Raw genomic sequence first — 22,296 nt, 5'->3', positions numbered from 1 at the left:
GGATTCTGTCTGGGAAAATAATTTGATTCCTTAAGTTTTAAATTCCTGTGCTTGTTTCGATTTTTAATCAAACTGGGAAAGTAATCAGAATCCGAGAACAAAGAAAGTTAATACAACTTTCCAGGATTCTGAATCCTAACTTTTCTTAGGTATTCTTTTTCCCAGTTTTAGGATTCTTACATATTTAAGCAATATAGTATAGTTTTATTAATAATAATGATAATAATAATATTAACATAATAATAGTAATAGTAATAGTAATAGTAATAGTAATAGTAATAATAATAATAATAATAATAATAATAATAATAATAATAATAATAAAAATAAAAATTACAATGTTTTTAAAATAATTTAAAATTATAAATCATACTTAATTTCACTATAATAAAAAAAACTATTATTAAAATTATCATAATTATAACTTATTTTATAATAATTCATAATAATAATAATTTATTAAATAACTAAAATATAATTAAATAATATAAATCTTATAATAAATAATAAATATTTTATTTTATAAATTAACAATTAATCAATAAAGTCATAGTGCAATTTTAATTTATAAAATTTATATAATTATAATATTTGTAAATATTATAATTATAATATAATAATTATTATATTTATTGTTATAATAAATGAGTATTGTAATACTCCATGTAACTATAACTATAATTATATTATTATATATTATGATGGATAATCCATATTTAAACTATCCATCATAATAATAAATATAATAATATAATTATTATTATTTGTAATTAATAATTTAATAAAAATTTTACAATATTATTCTTTTTATAAATAAAATAATAATAAGTATATTTTTAGTTTGGTGTTTAAATTAAATATAAATTTAAAATCTTGATATTTTCCAAACACATGAAAGTAAAGTTATATTCCGGGATTCATTTTCCCAGGAATCATTTTCCTTGCCAACTTTACTTTCCCGGCAACCAAACATGGCCTAAAGGAAACCGCAATTGGTAAAAGGAAAAACAATTAATATCTTTTCATCTACTTATTCTATTAATTAGGGAATAAATAAATACCAAAAACAACTTGCTCAGCCTCCAAGTCTTGTAATTTTTGAAAATAATGAGACTCTTGATTCTCTTGGGCTCGTTTCTTTACATGTCAGTTCACTAGGCTTCAATCTTTGGTCGACTTACGTGCAATTATATTAATACATCTTGAACTGCTTAATTATTCATTTTCAATGAGCCTGCTAGATAATTCTTGAGTTAGATCAATTTATCCTTAAATTTCTTGGCCCAACTTCTAGTGACCGGTCCAACGGGAACCAGCATTTGCGATACTTGAGTTGCATCATTGTGTTTGAGACATGTCAATAAGGTAATGTGGACAGTTAATCTGGGAAGAAGTTATGTGTATAATTTCTTGAAGCACAGTAATAAAATCTTTTGTAATCGTTAATTTCGCCTATGTTAATTTGAGTGTTTGTGGATAGTGAAAGTGACGCTACCAAATGATGTAATTTGGATAAAGTCACCTCTATATGATATTCTTGGTATATGATAGCAATAGACGTAGCAACAAAAATTGAATATAAAATTATAGTCCTATAACTCAAATATTTAGTATGTTGAAAAAAGAAGCATAAATAATTATGGGTAGTTTCACGCCAAATCCGCGTTAAAGGTTTGGAAGCAGAGTCATGAATCATCCTACCGCCATTCCTTCATCCAAACCAAACCCCACTCAGTAAGAAATCGTGTATAAATACACCTCCCTCCCATATTCATATTCTTCAATATTCCTCCATCATTTTCACAACCTCTATGCGCTTCACTCCTTTATCATGACCTGCAATATCCCCAATTCCCTAACCGATTCCGCTCAAACGCGCTTCATACTCGCCATCTCCGCCTCCGATCCTTGGCCCTTCTCTTTCTGAATCTCCTCCAATTTTTAATTTCTACTTCAAATTGTACATAGTAATTAAGAAGATGGGAAGCGGCGGCCACCACCTGATCAATTTCCATCTCCACCACGGCGGGCGGCGGGGAATCCCCAAGGGATGCGTCGCGATTACGGTGGGCCAGGGCGCCGAGCTGCAGCGCTTCGTGATTCCGGTCATCTACATCAACCACCCGCTCTTCACGGAGCTGCTCAAGGAGGCGGAGGAGGAGTACGGCTTCGATCAGAAAGGTCCGATCAATATCCCCTGCCACGTCGAAGAGTTTCGTCAGATTCAAGGCTTGATTGATCAGGATGCGACGTCGCACCACCAAATCCATCATCACCACCAGTTCCTGTGTTTCAGAGCTTGATCGGTTATACTACTTATGAATTAATTGTGATTCTTCCTTTTATTGACTTAATTAGGGTTTCATTTCATCCTTAGATTGGGATTGAAGGAGTATGCTTATTACTGATTTTAAATCAAAGCAGGATTCGTCTTAATATCATCACTTTCATGTTAATTTCATGTTTGCAAATACTACTGAAAAACTTACTACTACCTTTTAATTTTCTATACGTTGAATCTTCTTTGTAAATATCATTCTACCTCCTTCCCCAAATTAAATATACAAAAAAAACATACGAGGAAAGGAGGATGTCAGTTGTGGTTGCAAATTTTTTAATTGTTATTGGTAATAGGAATGTACAAACAACTATATGTGCTAACTAAATTAGTTTTGTTTTCTAAAGATAGGAATGCATACGTAATGATAACCGAGTTAATCGTGTTCTCCTAAAGATAGGAATGCTTGCGTAGTGATAGAATTGAATATATGAAATTGATTAGGATTTAAGAATTCTACTACGTGTAGAACCCTTTGGTGAATGTAGACTTTTATGTGTGATTTTGGAATTAGATTCCAACTACACATGTACGTGATGAAGAGAATTTAGTATTGCAAGGTTTTATTGTAATTTAGAAATGCTAAAACGTTTCATAGAATAATACTCCTATAAATTATTAGTATGTATGTGATCCATTTGTATCAACATTTTATTTATTGTTCTAACAGAATGTACAGAGAGTACTAATAAAAGATCTGGAATTTTGCAAGAAGCTCCTAAAGTTTTTTCTATTAAAGATCTGGATAAGAACATTTCATTATTTCAATATGGGATACATGGGAATGGGGAATGGAAATTGGCGTTGGGAAATTGAAATGAATGCATGTGCCATCTACCAAATTAAGCATGGTTTCCATAGAAAAAGGGTTGGGCATTTGACCTTTGCCCCTTAATTAATGAAGTACACTATTTAAACCGCCTATTTTATGAAATAATAATAATAATAATAATAATAATAATAATAATAATAATAATAATAATAATATTGTGTGAATGTGTTGGTCCAATGTAAAGTTAATACTAGTATATAAAATAAAAGTATTCGACTATTTGAATACACTATAACATGGTCTTGTGGTAAAGTTATTACTAATGTACGAAAATAAACGTTTTGGATTCGACTATTTAAAAACACTATAACACGACCTTTAAATTTTTATTAATTTATTAATTAACAAATTTATTTATCATCATATCTTACTGTTTCTCACCATATCCTGCACCAATTCTCCCTGCTTTCTTGTACATTTAAACCCCACTTGCTCATTTTTTTTCTCATTCCTAATCCACGTTCAACTTTAATAATCTCAACCACAAAAAATGGCAAACCTGACAGCTAGATGCCACCTAATTTATTTTAAAACCTTTATTCCAAAAAAAAAAGTTGACCAAAGAAACAATCCAAAGTTGGACATTTTGCACAAGCATATGATGCTGCTTAGCAGCTAACACGAAAATATTGTGTAAAATAAGCAGGAGGATCAAATTCTGAAAAGAAAAGAAAAAATCTAAATCATTAGATTTAAAAGAGAAGAAACCTCGGCAAAACATTATAGAAGTTGCATCTAAAAAGAACAAAAAAACAAAGAATGATTCGACATTTTCTAACCTGTTGTTTAACTTGTATTTCTGTTGCCTCAGGCCAAATAAATGGGACACACTTTTATAGGTATTGAAGAGAGAGAGATGTAGTCATATATTGTGGGTGTCTAGTATTTGAGGTGCGGATATGCAACAACTTTGTAAACCTGATCCAAAGTTGGTCCTGAAACACAAAATATATGTACGAGTTTAGCCTGTTACAGTTATTCCTCTACTGAAGTAGCACGATTTCCCTCCTCAAATGCTGCGCTCGCGATGCGCAGATAGCTTCAAATACCATTCATAACAAGATTACACTCTTAAAAATTCTCACCATATTCAACATGTCTGTACTCTGTAGCTCTTGATTCCTTCAGAGAGACACACTCATCTTTTGGTTCCAGAAGTTGGAATTGAGTTCCAAGGTAAATGAGCTAAAATAATATAAAATACACACCCCTACAAATCATACAAACTTTCAAAGGAGAGGCTCGTCTTCACTCATCTGTAGATCACTATATCTAAAGCCTAAAGGTATTGTGAATCTGTGATGTTAAGCTCCCTTAGCCACGGATGACCTGCAGAGACACGCATTGATGGAATGGTGTTTTGAATACCAAAACTGCAACGGTTAAACAATGCATAATGACGTACAAAGTGGCCGGGCAGCTGTCCTTTTTCGATGATCTCTATGAAGCACCCTTTTCACAAAATCTCTGCCTTCTGCCATGGTACTCACTATATTTAACTCCAAATAAATAGATAAATATAATACATGAAATGCAAGATTTTCAGTATCTCGGTGTACAACAACAATTTTCTTTGCATCCTCTTCTGTATATCTTCCACCTCTGTAAATGTAGACTGTAGAGGGACAATTATATTCAAGCTGCTTATCAATATGATACTACTAATTGAAATTCATGATTCAACAAGAAGAAAGAAAATTTTGAATAGGACAACATACTCCATAAGTACATAGACATTATAGGGTACTCGGCTGTGGCATCACCGCCGCGGCGCATAGGCGGCTTACAATAGGCCGCCGTAGCAGCTCTATCGTGGTTACTCTTAGTCTCACTATTCCTGCAATATTTTGGGCAGAAAATCATTCCACTAAATAGAGGCATTGATGATTTCACAAATGGTGTGGGTATTTTTATTGTTCTTAATATTTTCACCAAATTGATACAACAATTTTGTTTTAGGACAGTGATGACCTAAGAGTGTCCAATATAGTTGGCAGGGCCAAGCCATAAAACGTGGCCAAGCCACAAAATCGTGGCCGGGCCATCAACGCCCATGTTTTGCACTATGGTGGACATACCCAAGCCACTCTATCATTTATTTTTACCATTTTGTTTATATTTTAATTTTACTACAATAAAAATTGTTAGACTATAATAATTAATATAATGCACAATTTAATGAAAACTAAATCGAAAACCAAATCTTCGTTGTATTATATATAGGGTTATATTTGAAGGGAATAGGGTAAATTGTGTGTGAGAGTAGAGTAAAAATAAGATTTGAATTTTAGGTATATATAGAAATATTTTCAAATTTTTTTTTTTAAAAATAAATCAGAAATTAGGGGGAGCCGCGGCCCGTGGCCGTTGCAATAGGAGCGCCTGGCCACGGTCGTGGCGCTCTCGTGGGCAAACCACCCCCCCCGCCACGGCCGCCCGTCCCCGTCACTATAAGGAGCCGCGGTTCGCGGCTCTGGCGTGGCCCGGCCGTGGCTCCCCTATAGTGGATGCTCTAAGCTTCTTCTCCAAATATTAGCTCCAACACAATCTACTAGTAGTAGCATTTATTATTCGTAATTGATCAGTTCTTGTTCAATTAGCTTTTGCTCATGTTTGAGAAGAATTAAGTAAGATAACTTAATAATAATACATATTTAATCACATGCAGCAAAATATATACTTTTATAAAGAAGGCTATTTGTATCTTTTCACTCCTTCATGTATTTAAGTAAAAATATATTTTGTCCATAAAATGATATGTTATTAGGTTATCATCCTAAATATGGGTTATCATTATAACGCACCCACCCGCATACATGCATGATGCATATGTATGTGGCCCTAATTCTCATAATCAGATTCATCACCTATCGCTGAATTGCATTGCTAACAGATCAATGGGAAGTGATCCTAATAGAACTTGAGATTTCACTGCATCAAAAGACTCATCATCTTCACTGAAATCGTCAAGTCATCATCATCCTCTCCAACCAGGGCTCTAGAATCCGGGGATGAGCTCCCGTCATCTGAATAGACCGTGGCGGGATAAGAGTGTGTGATTGCCTGAGACGCACTCTCAAACTCCTCCACCTTCGAAAGAAGCTCGTCCGGGCTCACATTGACCTCGTGCAGAATCGATGCTCGCCCCGACTCAATGGCCGTTGCCACAGCGCCATCATCTTGGGGCTTATCTGCCTGGACTCCGGATCTGATTTGCACGAAAAACCAATGCAAATTAGACAAATATGCGGATCACTATTTGTGAGGAAGAAAATAGTTATGTTCAAACCCGAAAGATAAGTAGGGGACGAGCCGTTAGCAGAATGTAGGTATATCTGAGGAACTTCATCCTGATACATAGATTTCCACTCCCTTCCTCTCCACATCAGTATTTGCTCATCATCAAACGATAGCAGCACACAGGGCACCAATTCCTGCGGTCAAAGAAGGTAAGATGAGATTAGAGAGAGATCGTTAGGGGAAGAACGTGATAGAGATCATGCTAGTGATCTCCCTTATACCTCTTTAGAAGAGCTAGATATATCAGAAAATAAAGCCTCTTTGGAGGATTATTTTTTTAATATAAAATTTCAGATCTTGTTTTACTTCCGCCTTTTCACTCCATATCAGAACGATAATGAACTGCAGCGAAGAAACGAACACCAACCTTCAACTTAGCTCCTATCTTCTTGTAATCACTAGGCTGAAACCCTCTGCAATCTATCCTCGCCAATTCGGACCCTTCAAACGCGGTCCTCACATCCCTCACCAGGGTGATGTAAACCCCATTTTTCGCTACAAAAGGACACGATTTGTCACAAAAGCAAGTTCATAGCAAGAAGATGAAAAACAGAATAAGCAAATGTCTTTGAATACACTACCTAGTTTTTACCTTATAGAGATTAGGACAATATAAGCCCTAATTTTTTAGATTAGACAAAAGCATGAAGCAATACATGATTTTGAGTTTGTACCTAATTTAGGGATTGGGAGAAGCCTTTTCCCTTTCGTTCTAAACTCATCTGCTTCTTCCTTCGTCAGCCTCTCGGGGGCATCTTGTATAAGCTTCGGATAAACTGGTGTAGCCGGTTTCCAAAGCATTTTAGGTAAGCGAGGCTGTTTTTGGTGATCATAGTTTCTGCCATGGAACACATACAACACTCCGCCCATCCTATAAATAATCTTGCCACCAGATTTTTCTTGCAGGATCAATACCCATTCATTAGGTAGTCATAAATGAACAAGATGTCCATGGCGTTTCTAGTAGCAAAAGCATCAGCAAGACTAAGCCAAGAATTCATGATCACCAGACAACTGCTGAGAAAGTGAGAACCTCAATGCACCGGCATATGTTATTCATGTCAATAGTTGGGACACCCAAACAACGGACATTACAAACAGGCTGTCTCCTCCAATGTGTGTGTATCAGCTCCAGCATATCGTGTGTTAATCCATTTCTACCTGCAGAATCCAACATTTCAATCAACCAACATTTCAATCAACCAACATTTCAATCAACCAACAATCTTTATTACAAGCCGACACTAACTGAAATCCTCATCCCGGCACAAAATCGAAACAAAAAGACATAATCACAATGAAATAATGCATTAACTCAACCTAAATCCCAATCACCCTAATATATCCAAACAAGAACAAATCATAATGCATCCAGCACTAAATAGACTGAAAAACAACAATTACAACAGCAAGAAACAATTTTTGAAGCACCATAACATTAAATCACTGAATTCCCATAATCCCAGTACAAAATCCAATCAAGAAGAAATCATAAACCCAATTTCCTTGCAACTTTCAAGAAACTAAAACAACAAAAAATAAATCAGCAAGAAACAATTTTGACACAACATAATACACTAAGTCACCTAAATTCCCCCATCCCAACACGAAATCCAAACAAGAAGAAAATACACACACACTTGCAATCCCACTTTTTTTAATTTTTATTTTACACTCGCAATCCCACTTAACTAATCCAAAAATGCTACAATCACAAAACATAAACAAAAGCATATAAAACAGCAAGAAACAATATTTAAGCAACATAGTACAATAACTCACTATATCCAAACATCCCAAAAACGAAACTGATAGGAATTAATATGGGATTAATTCCTATCTAAAGAAATTATATGAAAAGAGATTAGAGAGGGTGGAAACTAGCGTGACTTTGAGAGATTTGAGAGAACGGACGGTTTCTCCAAGAGGGAGAACCGGAGGAGAGAACGAGATTAATAATTTAATTCTTCATTCTGCTTGATAATAATAAAAGACTCCACACATATTTATAATATATGTGGTACAAAAAATATCTCCTATAAACTAGGGAAGTAAATCAAAAGCAAATCAAATCCTAACCACTAGGGAAAGTAGATAAAATCATAGCAACTAAATAATACTAAAACATAGATAAACTAAATAAATATACGGAGAGAATATCAGCTCCCTTCCGGAATAAAATAAAATATCAGGTCCCTATCAGAAACCCAAACAAGAAAAGCGCACAAACACAAAAATTCCACTTAACCAAATAAAAAGTGCAGCCTCAAGAAACTCAAAAAAACCAAACCAGACAGCAAGAACAATCTTGAAGCATACTCACTAAATCCCCATCATCCCAACACAAAATCCAAACAATTTAGGAAAAAAAAAACACAATCCCACTATGAAAAAAAATCTGGCAACACAGCTCCAAACAAAATGAAATACCAACAAGTAAAAAACAGCAGCAACAAACAATCTCTCTACAAAACAAACTCATCTAAATTCACCTGTTTGTTACTAGGCAACAAGGATTTCACCATCTCCCTCATCTCCGCCCTCGTCAGCGGCGCCCCCAACACCTCCTTCCGCGGCTCACATTGAACTTCCCCATCTCATAGCCCCTCAGCATCTCATACTTCTTCGACCACAAATTCTCATTAGGATTTTCATCACCCCTGCCGCCACCCAACGGTTCAAACAGCTTGCGCGGCATCGTGGGAGGGGCGAAGGGCAGAAACGCGGGCTCCCGAATCGCCAGAGGCTGAGCCCTAGGCGTCTCGGAATAGCTGTACATGAATTCGAAAGGGGCGCCGGGCAATTGGTAGGAAATTCCGGAGTTTCCGACGACGACGGCGCGGTAATCGTTGTGGTTGGGGTGGAAGGGTCTGAGTTTGAGGGGCGTTTGGATTTTAAAGGGGGGTATTTGGGGGGTGGAATTGTTAAGGGTGAAGTTCCCTTGAGAATAAAAGGCAGTCGCCGGAGCTTTCCCGGTCGATCAAACCATAAAACACGATAAAAGCTAAAAAGATAATTTCATATTTCTTGAATAATGGAAAGGAATAACAAATACCCTACCTAACTTAAGAAACAAGAAAATAATCCTAATAAATACTCCCTCCATCCCATTGAAGATGACCCACTTTCCTTTTTGATTTGTCCCAACTAAGATGACCCATTACTTTAAATGAAAACACCTTTATTTCTACTTTATTCCTTCTCCTTATTTTACTCTCTCCTCTAAACCCACAAAATATAACTGCATAAAATCCTGTGCCACCCCTTTCTTGGGACGGAGGGAGTATAAGATATGGGAAATCAATAGCTAACTAAATAGTAAAGATACGGGGATAATCTTTGGGAATATGCCGTATCAGGGATTGGGGGCTTTTGGAATTGGGGGAGAGAGGAGAAGAGGTTTGGATTTGGGAGTGATGAGAGAATCGCCATGTGAAGAAGATAAGTTGCATGTATTCCAACTATTGAAATTGTTGGTATTTTTCTTTTCAAATCCAGGAATGCAAAACAACTTCACGTATGGCCAATTTCAGTTGAGAGTAAGTCGTGAATTCACAAGATTTCCTTCGTTCTTCCCCAGCAGGAGGTATATGTATTGAAATCTTTACATCAGTTTACAAAGTCTCAATCTTTATTTTCTGCCTCTGTCCCAATTGCAAAAGAATTCAATACTCTGAATAGTAAATTGAAATCATGTAAAGGACTTGAATAAAAGAAGAAGTAGAGAGGGGGGACTTACCTGTCGTGAGAGGTGAGAAGAAGGCAAGGCAATTGATAAATTTTAATCTTTCTGGAATCTAAATCTCTGTCTTGGGGCGTGAGAAGAGAAGAGAAGAGAAGAGAAGAGAGAAAGAGAGTGATGAGATAAAAGAGATGGGAGTGAGCAAGAAAAGAGGGACACCAATTGATCCATACCGCCAATCTCTAATGCTGCTCGAGAAGATTAGTATAATATAGAAGAGAGATACACATGCGCAGCGTCGGAGTTTTGCACAATTTTTTAGTACTCAATATATATTTTTAATTAAAATCTTTTAGAAATTTTAGCTTCAATTTTTTAGCTCTTGACGATATATTTATCTATTAAATTTGATTTGAGGATCAAATTTGTAAGTTTTGAATGTTTATATACTTTTTTTAGGTTTTTTAAAAACTAAAAATCTTTATATTAATATTAAATTTCAAAACAAATTATATTTGTAGTGTTATTTAAAAATAAATTATTTAAATCTTCGTAATTTCAATTATTGCATTATAATCAAAAAATTAATATTGATATATTTAATTTTATAAAATTTATAAAAATCAAGAATGTTTTATTCGTTTATTTGAAGTTATAGAGAAAATGAATAAATCCAACTTTAATTTTTATGAATTTTATAAAAATAAAAATGCCAATAACATTTTTAAATATATTAAAATTAAATTAAATATATAAATAAAATACAAAAATGCATAGAACAAAAATGGTGCTTACAATTTACATTTTAGACATAGAATGTGTAGCGTATCATCTCAATATATTTTGTTACTGAAATTCCAATAGTGAACTTTTGGACATTAAATGGGCCAAATCAACTAATGAAATTATCACTCTCCATTAAGACAATCGGAGCCGCCGAATTTTATTCTCAAGATTCAACGGCAGAGATTATTACTTCAGATTTCTGTTTATGGAATACTAATAGTTTCCACTATAAATGGCGGGAGCATTATTATTCCAAAACTCATTTGCCAAACCCATTAACCCAAAATCTCTCTCTCTCTCGTCAACGAGTTCTGCTGTTTTCACTTCAAGTCCTTTAATTCACCCCAAAACCAATCTCCCAAACTCCACTGTCGATTCCATTACTCGATTTCAACTCGTCCTTCTCTCAATTTTTCTTTCCCCAATCCATTTCGTTGTTTCTATTGCTCTCCGTTTTCCTTAGGGTTTTAATGAGTAATTAGTGTAATTTATTTGGGGAAAAAAGTGATTTTACCTTGCGTTAATGGAGGTGCCGCCCCTCGCTCCGACTGCCGCGCGAAATGGCGGATTTGCGATGCCGTCGTCTTCGTCCCAACCTTCTCGCAAGGAGTGGCGCGCTGTGTCCGAGCAATCGCTTCGAAACTCCGCTAACGAGGTGGAAATCATCTCACATTAGTGTTTTTATTTATGCAATGTTTTTGCGATTTATACAAGGTTATTGTAAAATAGTAGTACCTGCTTGCGTCCGCAATTATCGATTTAAGATGTTACCAATTGTTGAAACCTTTGTTCAGAAGTAATTTGTTTTGGGAATTTGAGTTCTTCTAGTTTACCCACGGTTTTGATGTGGTACAATGCAGGAGTTGGAGCGTTCAAAACAAGTTCATTCTGACGAGAGATTGACATACGAGGTAGTGATTATGTTTTAAACGAGGAATTTATGCTCTCATCCTTTTGCTGTTTTAGAATGAAAATAAAAGTAATGTGATTTGGTATTTGCGTTGTGCTAAGTTACAGCATGGGAGGGAGCCAGTGGAAGTGGATTTTTGCTCGATAACTATTGATGGGGATTTGAACAACAATATTTTGCAGCAGAGAATTCATGAACTGGCAAAACAAAGGGAGGAATTGCAGCTTATGGAGATTGAGCTTCGTGCACAGAACATTGCGAGATCAGAAATTGCCAGAATTCACAGTAACTTTGATGCTCAAATCACAGAGCATGGAAATGCTAATGTTAAACTGCAGGTTTTGCACTTTCTTTGTGGTGTATGCATATATGTAACCATTTACATTGATCTTTTGATCTTTTTGCTAGTAATTTACAAGTGTATCTATCTTTTAGGAGCAATTGCACGAAAAGGAAGAGAACATACGTGAGCTGGAGAGAAAGATTGAAGAGAAGGATAGAGAGTTGCATGCTATTAGATTGGACAATGAAGCGGTTAGTTTGACAATCATTTATGTTTTCTTCCTTCTCTTGAAATGGATTGTCAGTATTCATATTTATTGTTTGGCAGGCTTGGGCTAAACAGGATCTTTTGAGGGAACAAAGCAAAGAGCTTCAGAGCTACAGGTACTTCCTTGCATCATAGTTTCTTTTTTTAGGTGCTAAATCTGGAATATTGTCATTGTGATGAGAAATTGGTTTTGATTCAATGTATATTTCTATCCACCGATCTGAAGTTTGGTTAAGTATGTACGTCTTGTTTTGCTATTGCGTGAAGATTATTTTTGTTGTTTCCTGCTTCCAGCTCTCTGTTTCTGAACTAAATAAGAACTTTTGTTGTAATAGATTTCACATTTATTCTAGGATTATGGAATTCATGATACACTTGCTACATTTGTAGGAGGGAAAGGGACAGCTCAGAAGCTGAAAGGGTGCAGCATATTAGTCAAATCCATGAACTTCAGGAACATATTCAAGAGAAAGATCGCCAGTTCATGGAGTTGCAGGAACAGGTTCATTCTTTTTTTTGTTCTTATACTAATAATGTTGGTTAATCAAATATCTGACAGTCATTATATTTCATGATACTTGTTTATATACATTTTGATCATTAAAATGAAGATATAGTATTATAGTTACATCATTTGGTTTAGGCAATGCACTGTTATTGAGAAATATTTTCATGTATGTAAATGGGTTATGTTGCCCGGCAAAATATATTTATGTACAAAAAGTATAGATCACTCACAAGTCACAAGTCACAATAGTATAAAACTGGCTGGCTGCATACTAATGGTTTGTGGCTCTATTCAGCATAGGATCGCTCAAGAAACCCTTAATTTTAAAGAGGAGCAGTTACGAGATGCTCAAGCCTGGATGACTCGTGCACATGAATTGGATGCTTTGAATTCAAGTACTAACCACAATTTACAAGCTGAGCTGCGAGATCGTACAGATCATTATAATCAACTCTGGCTTGCTTGTCAAAGACAGGTGATTTAGCCACAACACTTACGATCAACGTGAAATCCAGACACGTCTTGCTGTCATTAGAAACTAACATTTTATCTTTATCTCAGTGTGGTGAGATGGAAAGGCTTCATTTGCACATACAACAGCTCCAGCTTGAGTTGGTCGACGCTAGAGAGAAGACTGGAAGTAACATGGATGGTTCAAATATCTCCCATAAAAGTCTGATTGAAGCCTCTAAACTAGAACAGAGCAATGACGGCCAGCAGGATGTGAATATTAGAGGTTCACAGGGTACAAACATTGGCAGCATACAAAATGGAAATATTGAATGTGTTTCTGATGGAAACACATCAACACAGGTCTTATTTCCTAGTAATCTGTTTTGTTCTTTGTGGTTCACCTGTGTTCATTCATTTTTAGAGATTATCTTATGCTAGCACTTAGTGCTACTAGTATTATACTTCCCTCCCTCAGAGTCTTTCATCCCCATGCTCTTTTTCTTTTTTATGAATCTGTTGATTTCTCATGCTTGTAATCTAATTAAGAATTAGAGCTTCTAATCATCCTTTTTCTCCTTAATTTTTGCTTACATTTACCCATGCATATTTGGCATCATTATTGTAAAATGTTTTTTGCTGTTTCTGTAGCCTTTTGGTATTGGGAACTCATTTTGGGTTAATTTATTTTTTTACGATTTGTGGCCATGTCCTGAAGGACATATTGCCATGTTGGATAATTGGATTGTAGTTCCACTATTTGGAGGATCCCTCGTGTGAACTTCTTACCATGGTCTAATGTTTGTTTTGGTCCTCATTACCCTTTTTTCTTCACCAGGCTGACAATGTTCAAGTTGTTGCTTTTGCTCCTTCATCCCTTCTTGGCATGCCACCCTATGCTCAACCAGGACAGGTGACTGCTTTGCATCCATTTGTAATGCATCAACAAGGTGTTCCTCACCCATCACATGTTATGCAATCTCATTTTCACTCGGTATCCACAATGCCCTCCGATCAAAATTGGCAGCAGGTTAGTATAATACCAACTCGTTTCTGTTCATTGGTTTCAAGAACTGCACCAGATAGAATTGAAGTATTCTTTGTTTCAAAATGTTCAAGGGTCAACCGGAAGGCCAACATGTTCCTATCCCTAATCAATATGATCAGGAAACCGAACAAAATTTGGTGAAAACTCACTCTAATATTGGCTACAAAGCTTCTGGGAATGGTCAAATTTTTCATGTGACTAATTTGGAAACAAATATCAGCCAAGGATTAGATGCTGATTCAATCCCATCAACAAATGAAGATAGCAAGGTTTATAGCTCATAATGATACCTCAGCTTGTCTTTTACACTGATTGTCAAGACCTTTGGTTCATCACTTTAAATAAACCTTTTACAGGTTCTCGACCCCACTGGAAAGAGTTATGACAAGACACAATCTCCAGAGAGCTTGCTGAAAGTTTCATCGCATTTTCGAAACGCACTTAGTTTAGATCATCTAGAACATGAAAATGACACTAAGGTTCGGGATAAAGCCAGAGTGATTGATTTAGCAGTCACCCACCTTTTGTTTTCTTCACTGATATTTGTCTGCTTCTAAACTGGTGATTTAATGATCATAGTGGAATTGAGAGTTTGTCTAATTTCTAAACAGCCACAGGAGAAACAAGTCAACCCTGTCCATGATCACGGAACCGAAAACAAGAGTGCAATGGAAAATCTCAATCTTGCTGGCCTGGTGTTGTCCGAAAGAGATGCTAGTGTTAAGAATCTCAGTGAGGAGATCACAAATAACGGCTCGAGTACTGATAAGGCTGGTGCATCTGTATCTGCGAGGCAGAAAAGTATCACAGGAAACACTGCAGAAAGTTTTCTACTAGATGAAAGAGTATTATTGGCTTCTATAGTTCGCACAATAGGCTCTGGTGGCAGAATTAGGATTAGTTCAACGGTTAGTTAATTAATAATTGCATTTCATGTGTGACTTTATAATCTCATAATGAAAGTCAAGAATGATGCATGATTGTTATTGCCTGCCTGGAACAGCTTCCAAATAGACTTGGGAAAATGCTTGCCCCACTTCACTGGCATGACTACAAAAGGAAGTATGGAAAGCTTGATGATTTTATAGCTGGTCATCCAGAAGTATACCTCTTAACCTCTCGTTGGTTTTTGTGTTCTGACTACATGTGATGGTATTTGCTAATATTCTCTCTTTGGGGGTATCTCAGCTATTTCTGATTGAGGGCGACTACATTCAGCTTCGTGAAGGCGCACAGGAAACCATAGCAGCCTCAGCAGCTGTTGCCAGAGTTGCTGCGGCAGCCGCTGCAGCTCCATTGTCAAACTCGTCATTGTTGCCCTCTGTAGCAGTAACTCCCATGGCTCAGTCCCACCGACTAAAGAAGGCCTCACCTCATGACTCATCGTATGTAAATGTTGATAAGAGCAGCTTTAATGAGCTTGGTGCTCCTAGACCCTTGAATGCGAATGAGCATCCTTCTCAGTTCTCAGCTCCGCAGAGTCGCAACATAAATGGCGGTTCACTTCGTGTTCCTGGAGGATCTCATGGGAGGCCTGGAATGAGTTCAGCTGGGAAACAACAAAGGTATTCAAGTTCTTCCCTGAAATTGTACACCTTTTATTCATATCCATGGTTCTGAATATAACTTGTGGAAATTTTTCAGGGCAGTTGGGGCTGTGCCAAATGTGAGAAGATAGTAAGTCATAATCTTCTTTGGAAAATATAACTTTTTGATTATTTTTAAGACTGTTAATGTATTGTCTTTGATGTTTTCTCTATGCGAAGAAAGTGTAAAGTCTCATCAATTGTCAGAGTATGTCTTCACCAGTTCTTTCCTTCAAGGTCCCATCCACTGCCCAGCTTTTTGACATCAACTAATATTTCATCACTACTTCACTATCACCAACTCATTGTTTTAATTTGAGTTAATTTGAGTCTCCCTTGTCAAGTTTATGAATCTACTTCTATGGAGTACTATAGTTGGGTTGTGTATGTGTGTTCTTGGTGGATTAGTGATTTATGTTTTTTTTCCACACATCCTTTGACATTTTACTCTATTATATAGGATACAAGTATTAAAGAGCTAGAAATTGATTTGAAACATAAAACATACTCCTACTAGTTTATTCCTTTTGTATTCAGTTAATGAAGCTGTCAAATTCTTCCTTGCGACATTAGTTGAGAAAATTATCTAATGTTTGACTAAACTCTTAGCTTTGAAATGTTGTGTTTACGAGTTTCCATGCTTTGCAGGGTATGCTATGAGTCTCTTTTGCAGGAAATGGCAGTATTGCTAGATTGTTGGCATCAAGTGCTGTGAAAAGAAATGGAATGGACGACTGGCAAAAGGCTTTAATCTATCAAGTTAAACTGTCCAACTATCTTTTTTGTCCTGTTCAAATCGGTTCAGGATGCTTGATATTAAAAGTATCTATACATTTATATTTGGAGAGCTCAAATTTTTTGTTTCTTCTTGTGTTGAGTGTGCATTGATGAAGATGCAGCCTTCCAGCATTTTGATATTTTGTTAATGAAAAGGCAGTGCCATGTTTTTGAATTTATTAAAGAAGAGATGTTTGATTAATATAGCTAGTTTCAAGGTCACATTTTTGTGAATATCTATTGTTGGTAAAAAAGATTGAAAAAAAAGGTCAGGTTTTGGCTTTGCTTGCACACGATATAAACTTAAAATAGAACGAGCAACAAAGGTATAGGTTTAGTACTCTTGAGGACAAAATACTACCACTTTCAAAGTAAGTGGGAAATACCATAATTCATCCTTTGTTAATGATTTTAAGACTAATATCCTTTAAAAAATCTAAAATTCACCTTGGTATTCATTAGTTCAAATCTTGAGAATGCAATACGACTAAGTAACAGATGTATACCTCCCACTCAAAATAACAGGAAAGAGAGTCTTGAGTGTCGACATTGAGTTATATATTGCATGTAGAAAAGTTTCTGCAAATTAAAAACAAGTTTCTTAGTACACAGACATATTTGAGCTTGTGTAACATGCATAAAAGCAAGCCATCCATCTAGAAATGGGAAAATTTTCCACATCAAAAACATGCTCGTTATCTGCATGACAAAACGCAATGCTGCAGGACTCCCACAGAACACTACTAGAAACGTTTTGATTGGTAACGAACGGATTTCTCTTCAGTGTTCTAGCTCAGGTTCAAACTCACATGACACAACCATCATTCTCTGCCATCACGTCCCAAACCAGAGTTACCTTGGGCGTTGCCAGAACTTGCCTCCAAGGTGCCAGAGTGGTTTCCTCTCAAGTCCATCATATTGGCATTACCATGGCTGGGGTGCATAAGCATATGCAAACCATTATTAGCACCCCCTGCAAGATTGAAATGGCCTTGTTGCATCTGTAGTTGCTGTTGTTGAAACTGTAGCATTTGATTATGCTGATCTTGAGGGCGGAGTGCATTCAGCTGGAAAGGCAATTTGGGTTGCTGTTGCTGTTGCTGTTGATGTTGCTGTTGTTGCTGCTGCTGCTGTTGCTGGTGGTGCACTGTTGATGCCTGACTCTGCTGCATATGTGAATCTCCTCGTGGTGCCATCGAGCTAGTTGCCATCTGCAACTGCTCTTGCATATTAGGAAGGAGGTGACATTGCCCTACTTACATATACTCGAGAGTTTATACATACTTGTGAGGGTGTCGAAGATCCTGGAGGTTGGGCATCAGCAATTGCTGCTAAATACATCAAGTTTTTCTGAAGTACGGCCTGATACCTGAAGAAGAAATTTAATTATTTGAATGATAAGATGTTTATCAATCAGTCTTATCCCTCAAAGTAAACGCCCCAAAAATGTTAGAAAGTGCCAGGACTATCAAAATCTCATTGTATAAAAATGCAATGCCACTTCCCATTTACTTTAATGGAAGTACTCCACCCGTGATCAAGAAAACAGTAGTATAATGAAATATACCATTGTCATGACAAACTAATAAGAGATTAAGAGAAGATGAAATGACAAACATAGTATGATGCATAATCCACTCCAGTTTCAGGCAAAATAAGGTCATTAGTTATATACTTGCACTATGGAATTTATCTCTTCCCAAATTCCCCCTTCCTTTACTAATCTCTTCTGTGTCATAAATGAAGTACCGTCTAGATAAGATTTGAATCATTCCCACAGTCTACTTATCATCAAGACAAAATGACAACACTCTGATAACCCATGGATTTGGCTCAGAGAAAGTCGTTCACCAGAAGAAATTAAATATTGAAACAGAATGTTTAGTAAATGAAGACAGTTCTCATGTTAATTGTATTCAGTTCATCAAAGCTCTTTAACTCAAGAGCATATCTACGGGATCGCTCATGCACATTGTGGTCTGTGATTTAATTTACAGACAAATGATAAGATAGACCAACACCAACACAGTAGATGTTGCAGTCAAAGCACTATTAATTAGAAGATTAAACTATTATCACAGTGAAAATCATCTACAAAAAAACAGAAGAAAAACTTACTGAGCACATTCAGCAACTTTCCCCACTTTCTGGAATTCCAGTATCGCCATTATCAAGTTTTTGTTCTCGTCCAAATACTGTTTTTATCAGTATGTAACCAAAATCCAAGAACAATTAGCATTTCATTTAATATAGTTCAAAATTACAATTCAAATGGAAAGAGTTACATAATCAAACTAAAATAACAACAACATTTCAGACAATAGAGATATTGAGTCAAGAATGAACTTAAGACCCTGTGAAGTGACATTAACAAAATGATTTTTCCTTTTGTGATTTATGATTTTGAATGCCGTTTCCTGCACAAAAAAAGAAGAAAAGAAAAGGGAAAAAGAAACCTGCAAGTAAATCCAACAAAATACAAAGCAAAACTCTCCTAAATAACAACTAAAATTTCTGATAAATGTGAAAGCCAACTTGAAAATCACTTTCCCCTTTTTTCTTTTCATAGCACTCAAAATACATAGAGGGAGCAAAAACAAACACATAATAGTACACAAAATATGGTAAATATGGCAAAAACAAGTTACCTTCTGAATCTGCTCGGTGGAGACGAGATTGAGGGGCATCGACGGCGGCGTGTTAGGCGGCATTTTGCTCATCTTGTTTTTGGCTTCGTTTGCTCAAAATTTCTAAAACCCCCCAAAACTTTAAACCCTAAAGCTCCGAATTCAGCTATGATTTCCAAAATCAAATTCTACTTTAACTACTGAAATACTACTACTACTCTATATAATCATAATCAAGTATAGAAAGAAGAATTATGAGAATCGAATTTATTAGGAGTTTAGGACTATGTTTGTAACTACTTAAATTCAACATTTTCATTTAGTCAATTATTTGGACTGCACATAAAACAAAATAATTCATATTTCAGTAAAATCAATTTGGAAAAGGGAAGTAATGAGATTTAAATACTAGACCACTATTTACGTGAAAGTCTTTAGATGTCTTCGAATTTATCGCTTGGATGTATTGTTACACAAAATAATTACTATAACATTAAAAAGCGCATTATAAATGAATATTTTTCTAAAACTCTTAATTATCTTGATAAAATCAAAGTATATTCGCACAAAAAGAAAGTTGGAAGTGTAATGTTTATGCATTTTATTGTACATGCTGATGTAGGAATACATTTTAGAGTGAATTATATATCCCATTCAATTTTGTTACATTTAATAAAACTTTTTTATTAAAGATGATCAATATTGGTTCCTTATTTATCACCGTGGTGACTTCAACTCCTGACCTATTAGTTAGAGGAGAATCATCTTACTCACTAGGCAGCGTTTTACTGTTCATTTAAATCTTTGATGATCATATTAACTAGACATGGTACAACCATGATAGCTATCATAGTTTCTACTAATTAATTTATCTTAGAATGTCTCCGGTGACGCCCTTCCCACACAAAATTCATGCCACATCATCACTAGGACTTCTCATTTCACTAGGACTTCTCATTGCACTAGGACTTCCCGCAATAAAATTAATAAATTCACAATTAAAATTAAAATTTACGGAATTAAAATTTCGACACGGACCGTATTTATAGAGTTTTTTTTTTTTTAAATTAATTTTCGGTCGGACGTCCGAGTGGGACGTCCTACCCACGCCACAGTGGCGGACGTCAGGTAGGACGTCGGGCTGAGGGGCGAGGACATGGGACGGGCACATGGGACGGGCATGGGCGCCCTTCCCCTTCACTACGGCGGACGTCGGGTAGGACGTCGGCGACGTCCTACCAGGACGTCCGCCATTGGAGACACCCTTAATTTTTTGTTTGGTAGCTAAATAAAATTGCGAGTTAACATAACAAATATTTGGTACAATAAATCATAAATAATGAAAATAATTATGATTGCCTAGATTACCCAATTATGACATAAATAAGAAAAGGTAACCATGGTAGCCAAATTTTGGAGGGTAATAGTGTACTTTTATTAATACTATCCTGGTACAATTTTCAAGACAAGATCTATAAGAGCATTTCCAATGCTCTCCCTAAAAACTCTCTTATTTCTCCCTAACTCCTGCCACATCAGCGCCACATCAGCACCAAAATTTATCCCCAGTTTTTAGCCAACTTTTAGCCAACTGCTCCAATGGTTTCTCCCTTATTTCTCCCTTATTTTTCCCTAACTCAACATTTCATTTTTACATCATCACTAATATTGTTTAATTTTTCCTACAAATGTGTTTAATAAATAGATTTATAATGAACAATTCATCGTTGTATTAATCATTGGAAAATATAATACAACGAGAAAAAAAAACTACAAATAAAAAACCATAAAAAACAAAGATTTAAAAAACTAAGAAGGAGGGGCGTCCGGCGGGAGGCCCATCAGGATCTTCATATTTTGGATGGTCGACCAGAGGGATTGCTTCTCTTCTGGGGTTCCGCCGCCGGTGAAGTACAGCGTGTACAGCTGCGTCGAGATTGGCGACATTGGCAGAGAGCGTGGCTTGTTGTATGAACTGGGGTTCCGACTGGGCATCCGACGATGCGCCCTTCCCCTTCCGCCTCCCCTTCGCCTTCTTCGCTCCCACAGGGCGCTCGTGCGGACCATCCCCAGTCAAGTCGATGGGGGTCGCGCTTCCTTCACTCTCCGCACCGCTAAGTCGCGAGCGCACCGATTTCCCGTGCAGCGCGCGCTGTGCATCCCCGTCCGGAATTTGGGGAGATCCTTCAGCCTCTTGAAGCCCTTCGACAAGAACTGGCCATTATACCTCTGCATGGCCTCATCCCGGACCATGTGCTCGTTCTGGCCACTCGTCATGTTCGTCATCAAGTTAGAGTATATACCGTTGAAGTGGCCGCAGTCCCTCATGAGGCGCTCCCAATGCCGGCGGATCGTCTCGCTGCCATGGTCCTTCATCGAGGCAGTCTTGTTGCTCGTGTACTTCTCCGCAACCCGCTCCCAGAACATGAGCTCAGTCTGGTAGTTGCTGCGCTCCGCGTTCTGCGTCGTGTCCGCCCAGCAGTTGGCTATCAGCTCGGACTCTTCCAGAGTGTAAGTAGTCCTTACCCGCTTCGGCTTCTCATTGGAAGCAGTATCAGTCGTAGCCGTCAACGCCGGCGCCTTCCCTTTCCTGCTCCTGGAAGGCGGCTTGGCGGACGTTTCTTCCACCTCGTAGTCGTCCGTGCTGAGTGTCGGATCCGTTGTGTACGTCGCGTCCTGAGATCCTTCGTCGCCCTGGGGTTGATCCAGGGGTGTCGAACAACGATGTAACTATCTGGGGGCGATACACATCGTCGGCTGGAGAGGGCATGCTGAGGGCAGACTGGAAGTACGGAGAAAGTCTGCGCACCGGAGGAGTCCGCAATAGGGACGGATCCGCATATGGATATTGGCCGGGAGGAGAACCCATCGACAACAACGAGTTCATCCACTGCTGATTTGT

The 22,296-nt window shown here is 36.9% G+C and overlaps 5 protein-coding genes across 9 annotated transcripts; 2 read left to right on the top strand and 3 right to left on the bottom strand.

The window, feature by feature from the left end:
* The first annotated feature begins 1,727 nt into the window (after positions 1–1,727).
* On the top strand, positions 1,728–2,494 carry LOC125204301 (auxin-responsive protein SAUR32-like). Its single transcript, XM_048102906.1, has one exon. The coding sequence runs from the start codon at positions 1,980–1,982 to the stop codon at positions 2,301–2,303; it is 324 nt and encodes a 107-aa protein (XP_047958863.1). The 5' UTR covers positions 1,728–1,979; the 3' UTR covers positions 2,304–2,494.
* A 1,676-nt stretch (positions 2,495–4,170) lies between these two features.
* LOC125207719 lies at positions 4,171–5,573 on the bottom strand. Its single transcript, XM_048107185.1, has 3 exons — positions 4,889–5,573; positions 4,576–4,785; positions 4,171–4,499 (listed from the first exon to the last, which is right to left on the bottom strand). The coding sequence occupies exons 1-3, from the start codon at positions 5,049–5,051 to the stop codon at positions 4,450–4,452; spliced, it is 423 nt and encodes a 140-aa protein (XP_047963142.1). The 5' UTR covers positions 5,052–5,573; the 3' UTR covers positions 4,171–4,449.
* A 294-nt stretch (positions 5,574–5,867) lies between these two features.
* Positions 5,868–9,249, bottom strand: LOC125206378 (CRS2-associated factor 2, chloroplastic-like). The gene is given in 7 exon segments (XM_048105641.1): positions 5,868–6,140; positions 6,143–6,328; positions 6,331–6,378; positions 6,460–6,604; positions 6,838–6,965; positions 7,145–7,400; positions 9,052–9,249. Coding segments are annotated over 7 exon segments (1,068 nt in total). The 3' UTR covers positions 5,868–6,033.
* A 1,956-nt stretch (positions 9,250–11,205) lies between these two features.
* On the top strand, positions 11,206–16,946 carry LOC125205959. Of its 4 annotated transcripts, XR_007173870.1 has the most exons (17): positions 11,206–11,593; positions 11,799–11,849; positions 11,950–12,186; positions 12,284–12,382; positions 12,459–12,514; positions 12,789–12,900; positions 13,202–13,381; positions 13,468–13,719; positions 14,195–14,386; positions 14,476–14,673; positions 14,761–14,883; positions 15,016–15,312; positions 15,408–15,506; positions 15,593–15,969; positions 16,049–16,081; positions 16,171–16,227; positions 16,639–16,946. XR_007173870.1 is itself a non-coding variant. In XM_048105189.1 (16 exons), coding segments are annotated over exons 1-16 (2,433 nt in total). In that variant the 5' UTR covers positions 11,206–11,461; the 3' UTR covers positions 16,640–16,946. The 4 variants fall into 4 exon arrangements, 3 of the variants coding, with proteins under 3 accessions (XP_047961146.1, XP_047961145.1, XP_047961147.1); XM_048105189.1 differs by lacking the exon at positions 16,171–16,227 and having other exon boundaries at positions 11,956–12,186; XM_048105188.1 differs by lacking the exon at positions 16,171–16,227.
* A 357-nt stretch (positions 16,947–17,303) lies between these two features.
* Positions 17,304–19,691, bottom strand: LOC125204114 (GRF1-interacting factor 2-like). 2 transcript variants are annotated; one of them, XM_048102674.1, is made up of 4 exons: positions 19,416–19,691; positions 18,886–18,962; positions 18,052–18,136; positions 17,304–17,978 (listed from the first exon to the last, which is right to left on the bottom strand). In XM_048102674.1, the coding sequence occupies exons 1-4, from the start codon at positions 19,485–19,487 to the stop codon at positions 17,589–17,591; spliced, it is 624 nt and encodes a 207-aa protein (XP_047958631.1). In that variant the 5' UTR covers positions 19,488–19,691; the 3' UTR covers positions 17,304–17,588. The 2 variants fall into 2 exon arrangements, with proteins under 2 accessions (XP_047958631.1, XP_047958630.1); XM_048102673.1 differs by having other exon boundaries at positions 17,304–17,984; positions 19,416–19,686.
* Positions 19,692–22,296: the final 2,605 nt, after the last annotated feature.

This window comes from Salvia hispanica, chromosome 2 (assembly GCF_023119035.1).
Source record: "Salvia hispanica cultivar TCC Black 2014 chromosome 2, UniMelb_Shisp_WGS_1.0, whole genome shotgun sequence".
Lineage (NCBI taxonomy): Eukaryota > Viridiplantae > Streptophyta > Magnoliopsida > Lamiales > Lamiaceae > Salvia > Salvia hispanica.
This window is presented reverse-complemented; position numbering and strand designations above follow the sequence as displayed.

Excerpts from the sequence above, each read along its gene's own strand:
- LOC125204114 (XM_048102673.1), bottom strand. The coding sequence starts at position 19,487 with ATGAGCAAAATGCCGCCTAACACGCCGCCGTCGATGCCCCTCAATCTC. Across the intron at positions 18,963-19,415 it reads CCACCGAGCAGATTCAGAAG|TATTTGGACGAGAACAAAAA; the intron begins GTAACTTGTTTT and ends TGATAAAAACAG. Across the intron at positions 18,137-18,885 it reads AAAGTTGCTGAATGTGCTCA|GTATCAGGCCGTACTTCAGA; the intron begins GTAAGTTTTTCT and ends TTTCTTCTTCAG.
- LOC125205959 (XM_048105188.1), top strand. The coding sequence starts at position 11,462 with ATGGAGGTGCCGCCCCTCGCTCCGACTGCCGCGCGAAATGGCGGATTT. Across the intron at positions 11,850-11,949 it reads ACGAGAGATTGACATACGAG|TTACAGCATGGGAGGGAGCC; the intron begins GTAGTGATTATG and ends CGTTGTGCTAAG. Across the intron at positions 14,884-15,015 it reads AACATGAAAATGACACTAAG|CCACAGGAGAAACAAGTCAA; the intron begins GTTCGGGATAAA and ends ATTTCTAAACAG.
- LOC125207719 (XM_048107185.1), bottom strand. The coding sequence starts at position 5,051 with ATGCCTCTATTTAGTGGAATGATTTTCTGCCCAAAATATTGCAGGAAT. Across the intron at positions 4,786-4,888 it reads AATGTCTATGTACTTATGGA|TCTACATTTACAGAGGTGGA; the intron begins GTATGTTGTCCT and ends GTCCCTCTACAG. Across the intron at positions 4,500-4,575 it reads GACAGCTGCCCGGCCACTTT|GTCATCCGTGGCTAAGGGAG; the intron begins GTACGTCATTAT and ends GTGTCTCTGCAG.
- LOC125204301 (XM_048102906.1), top strand. The coding sequence starts at position 1,980 with ATGGGAAGCGGCGGCCACCACCTGATCAATTTCCATCTCCACCACGGC.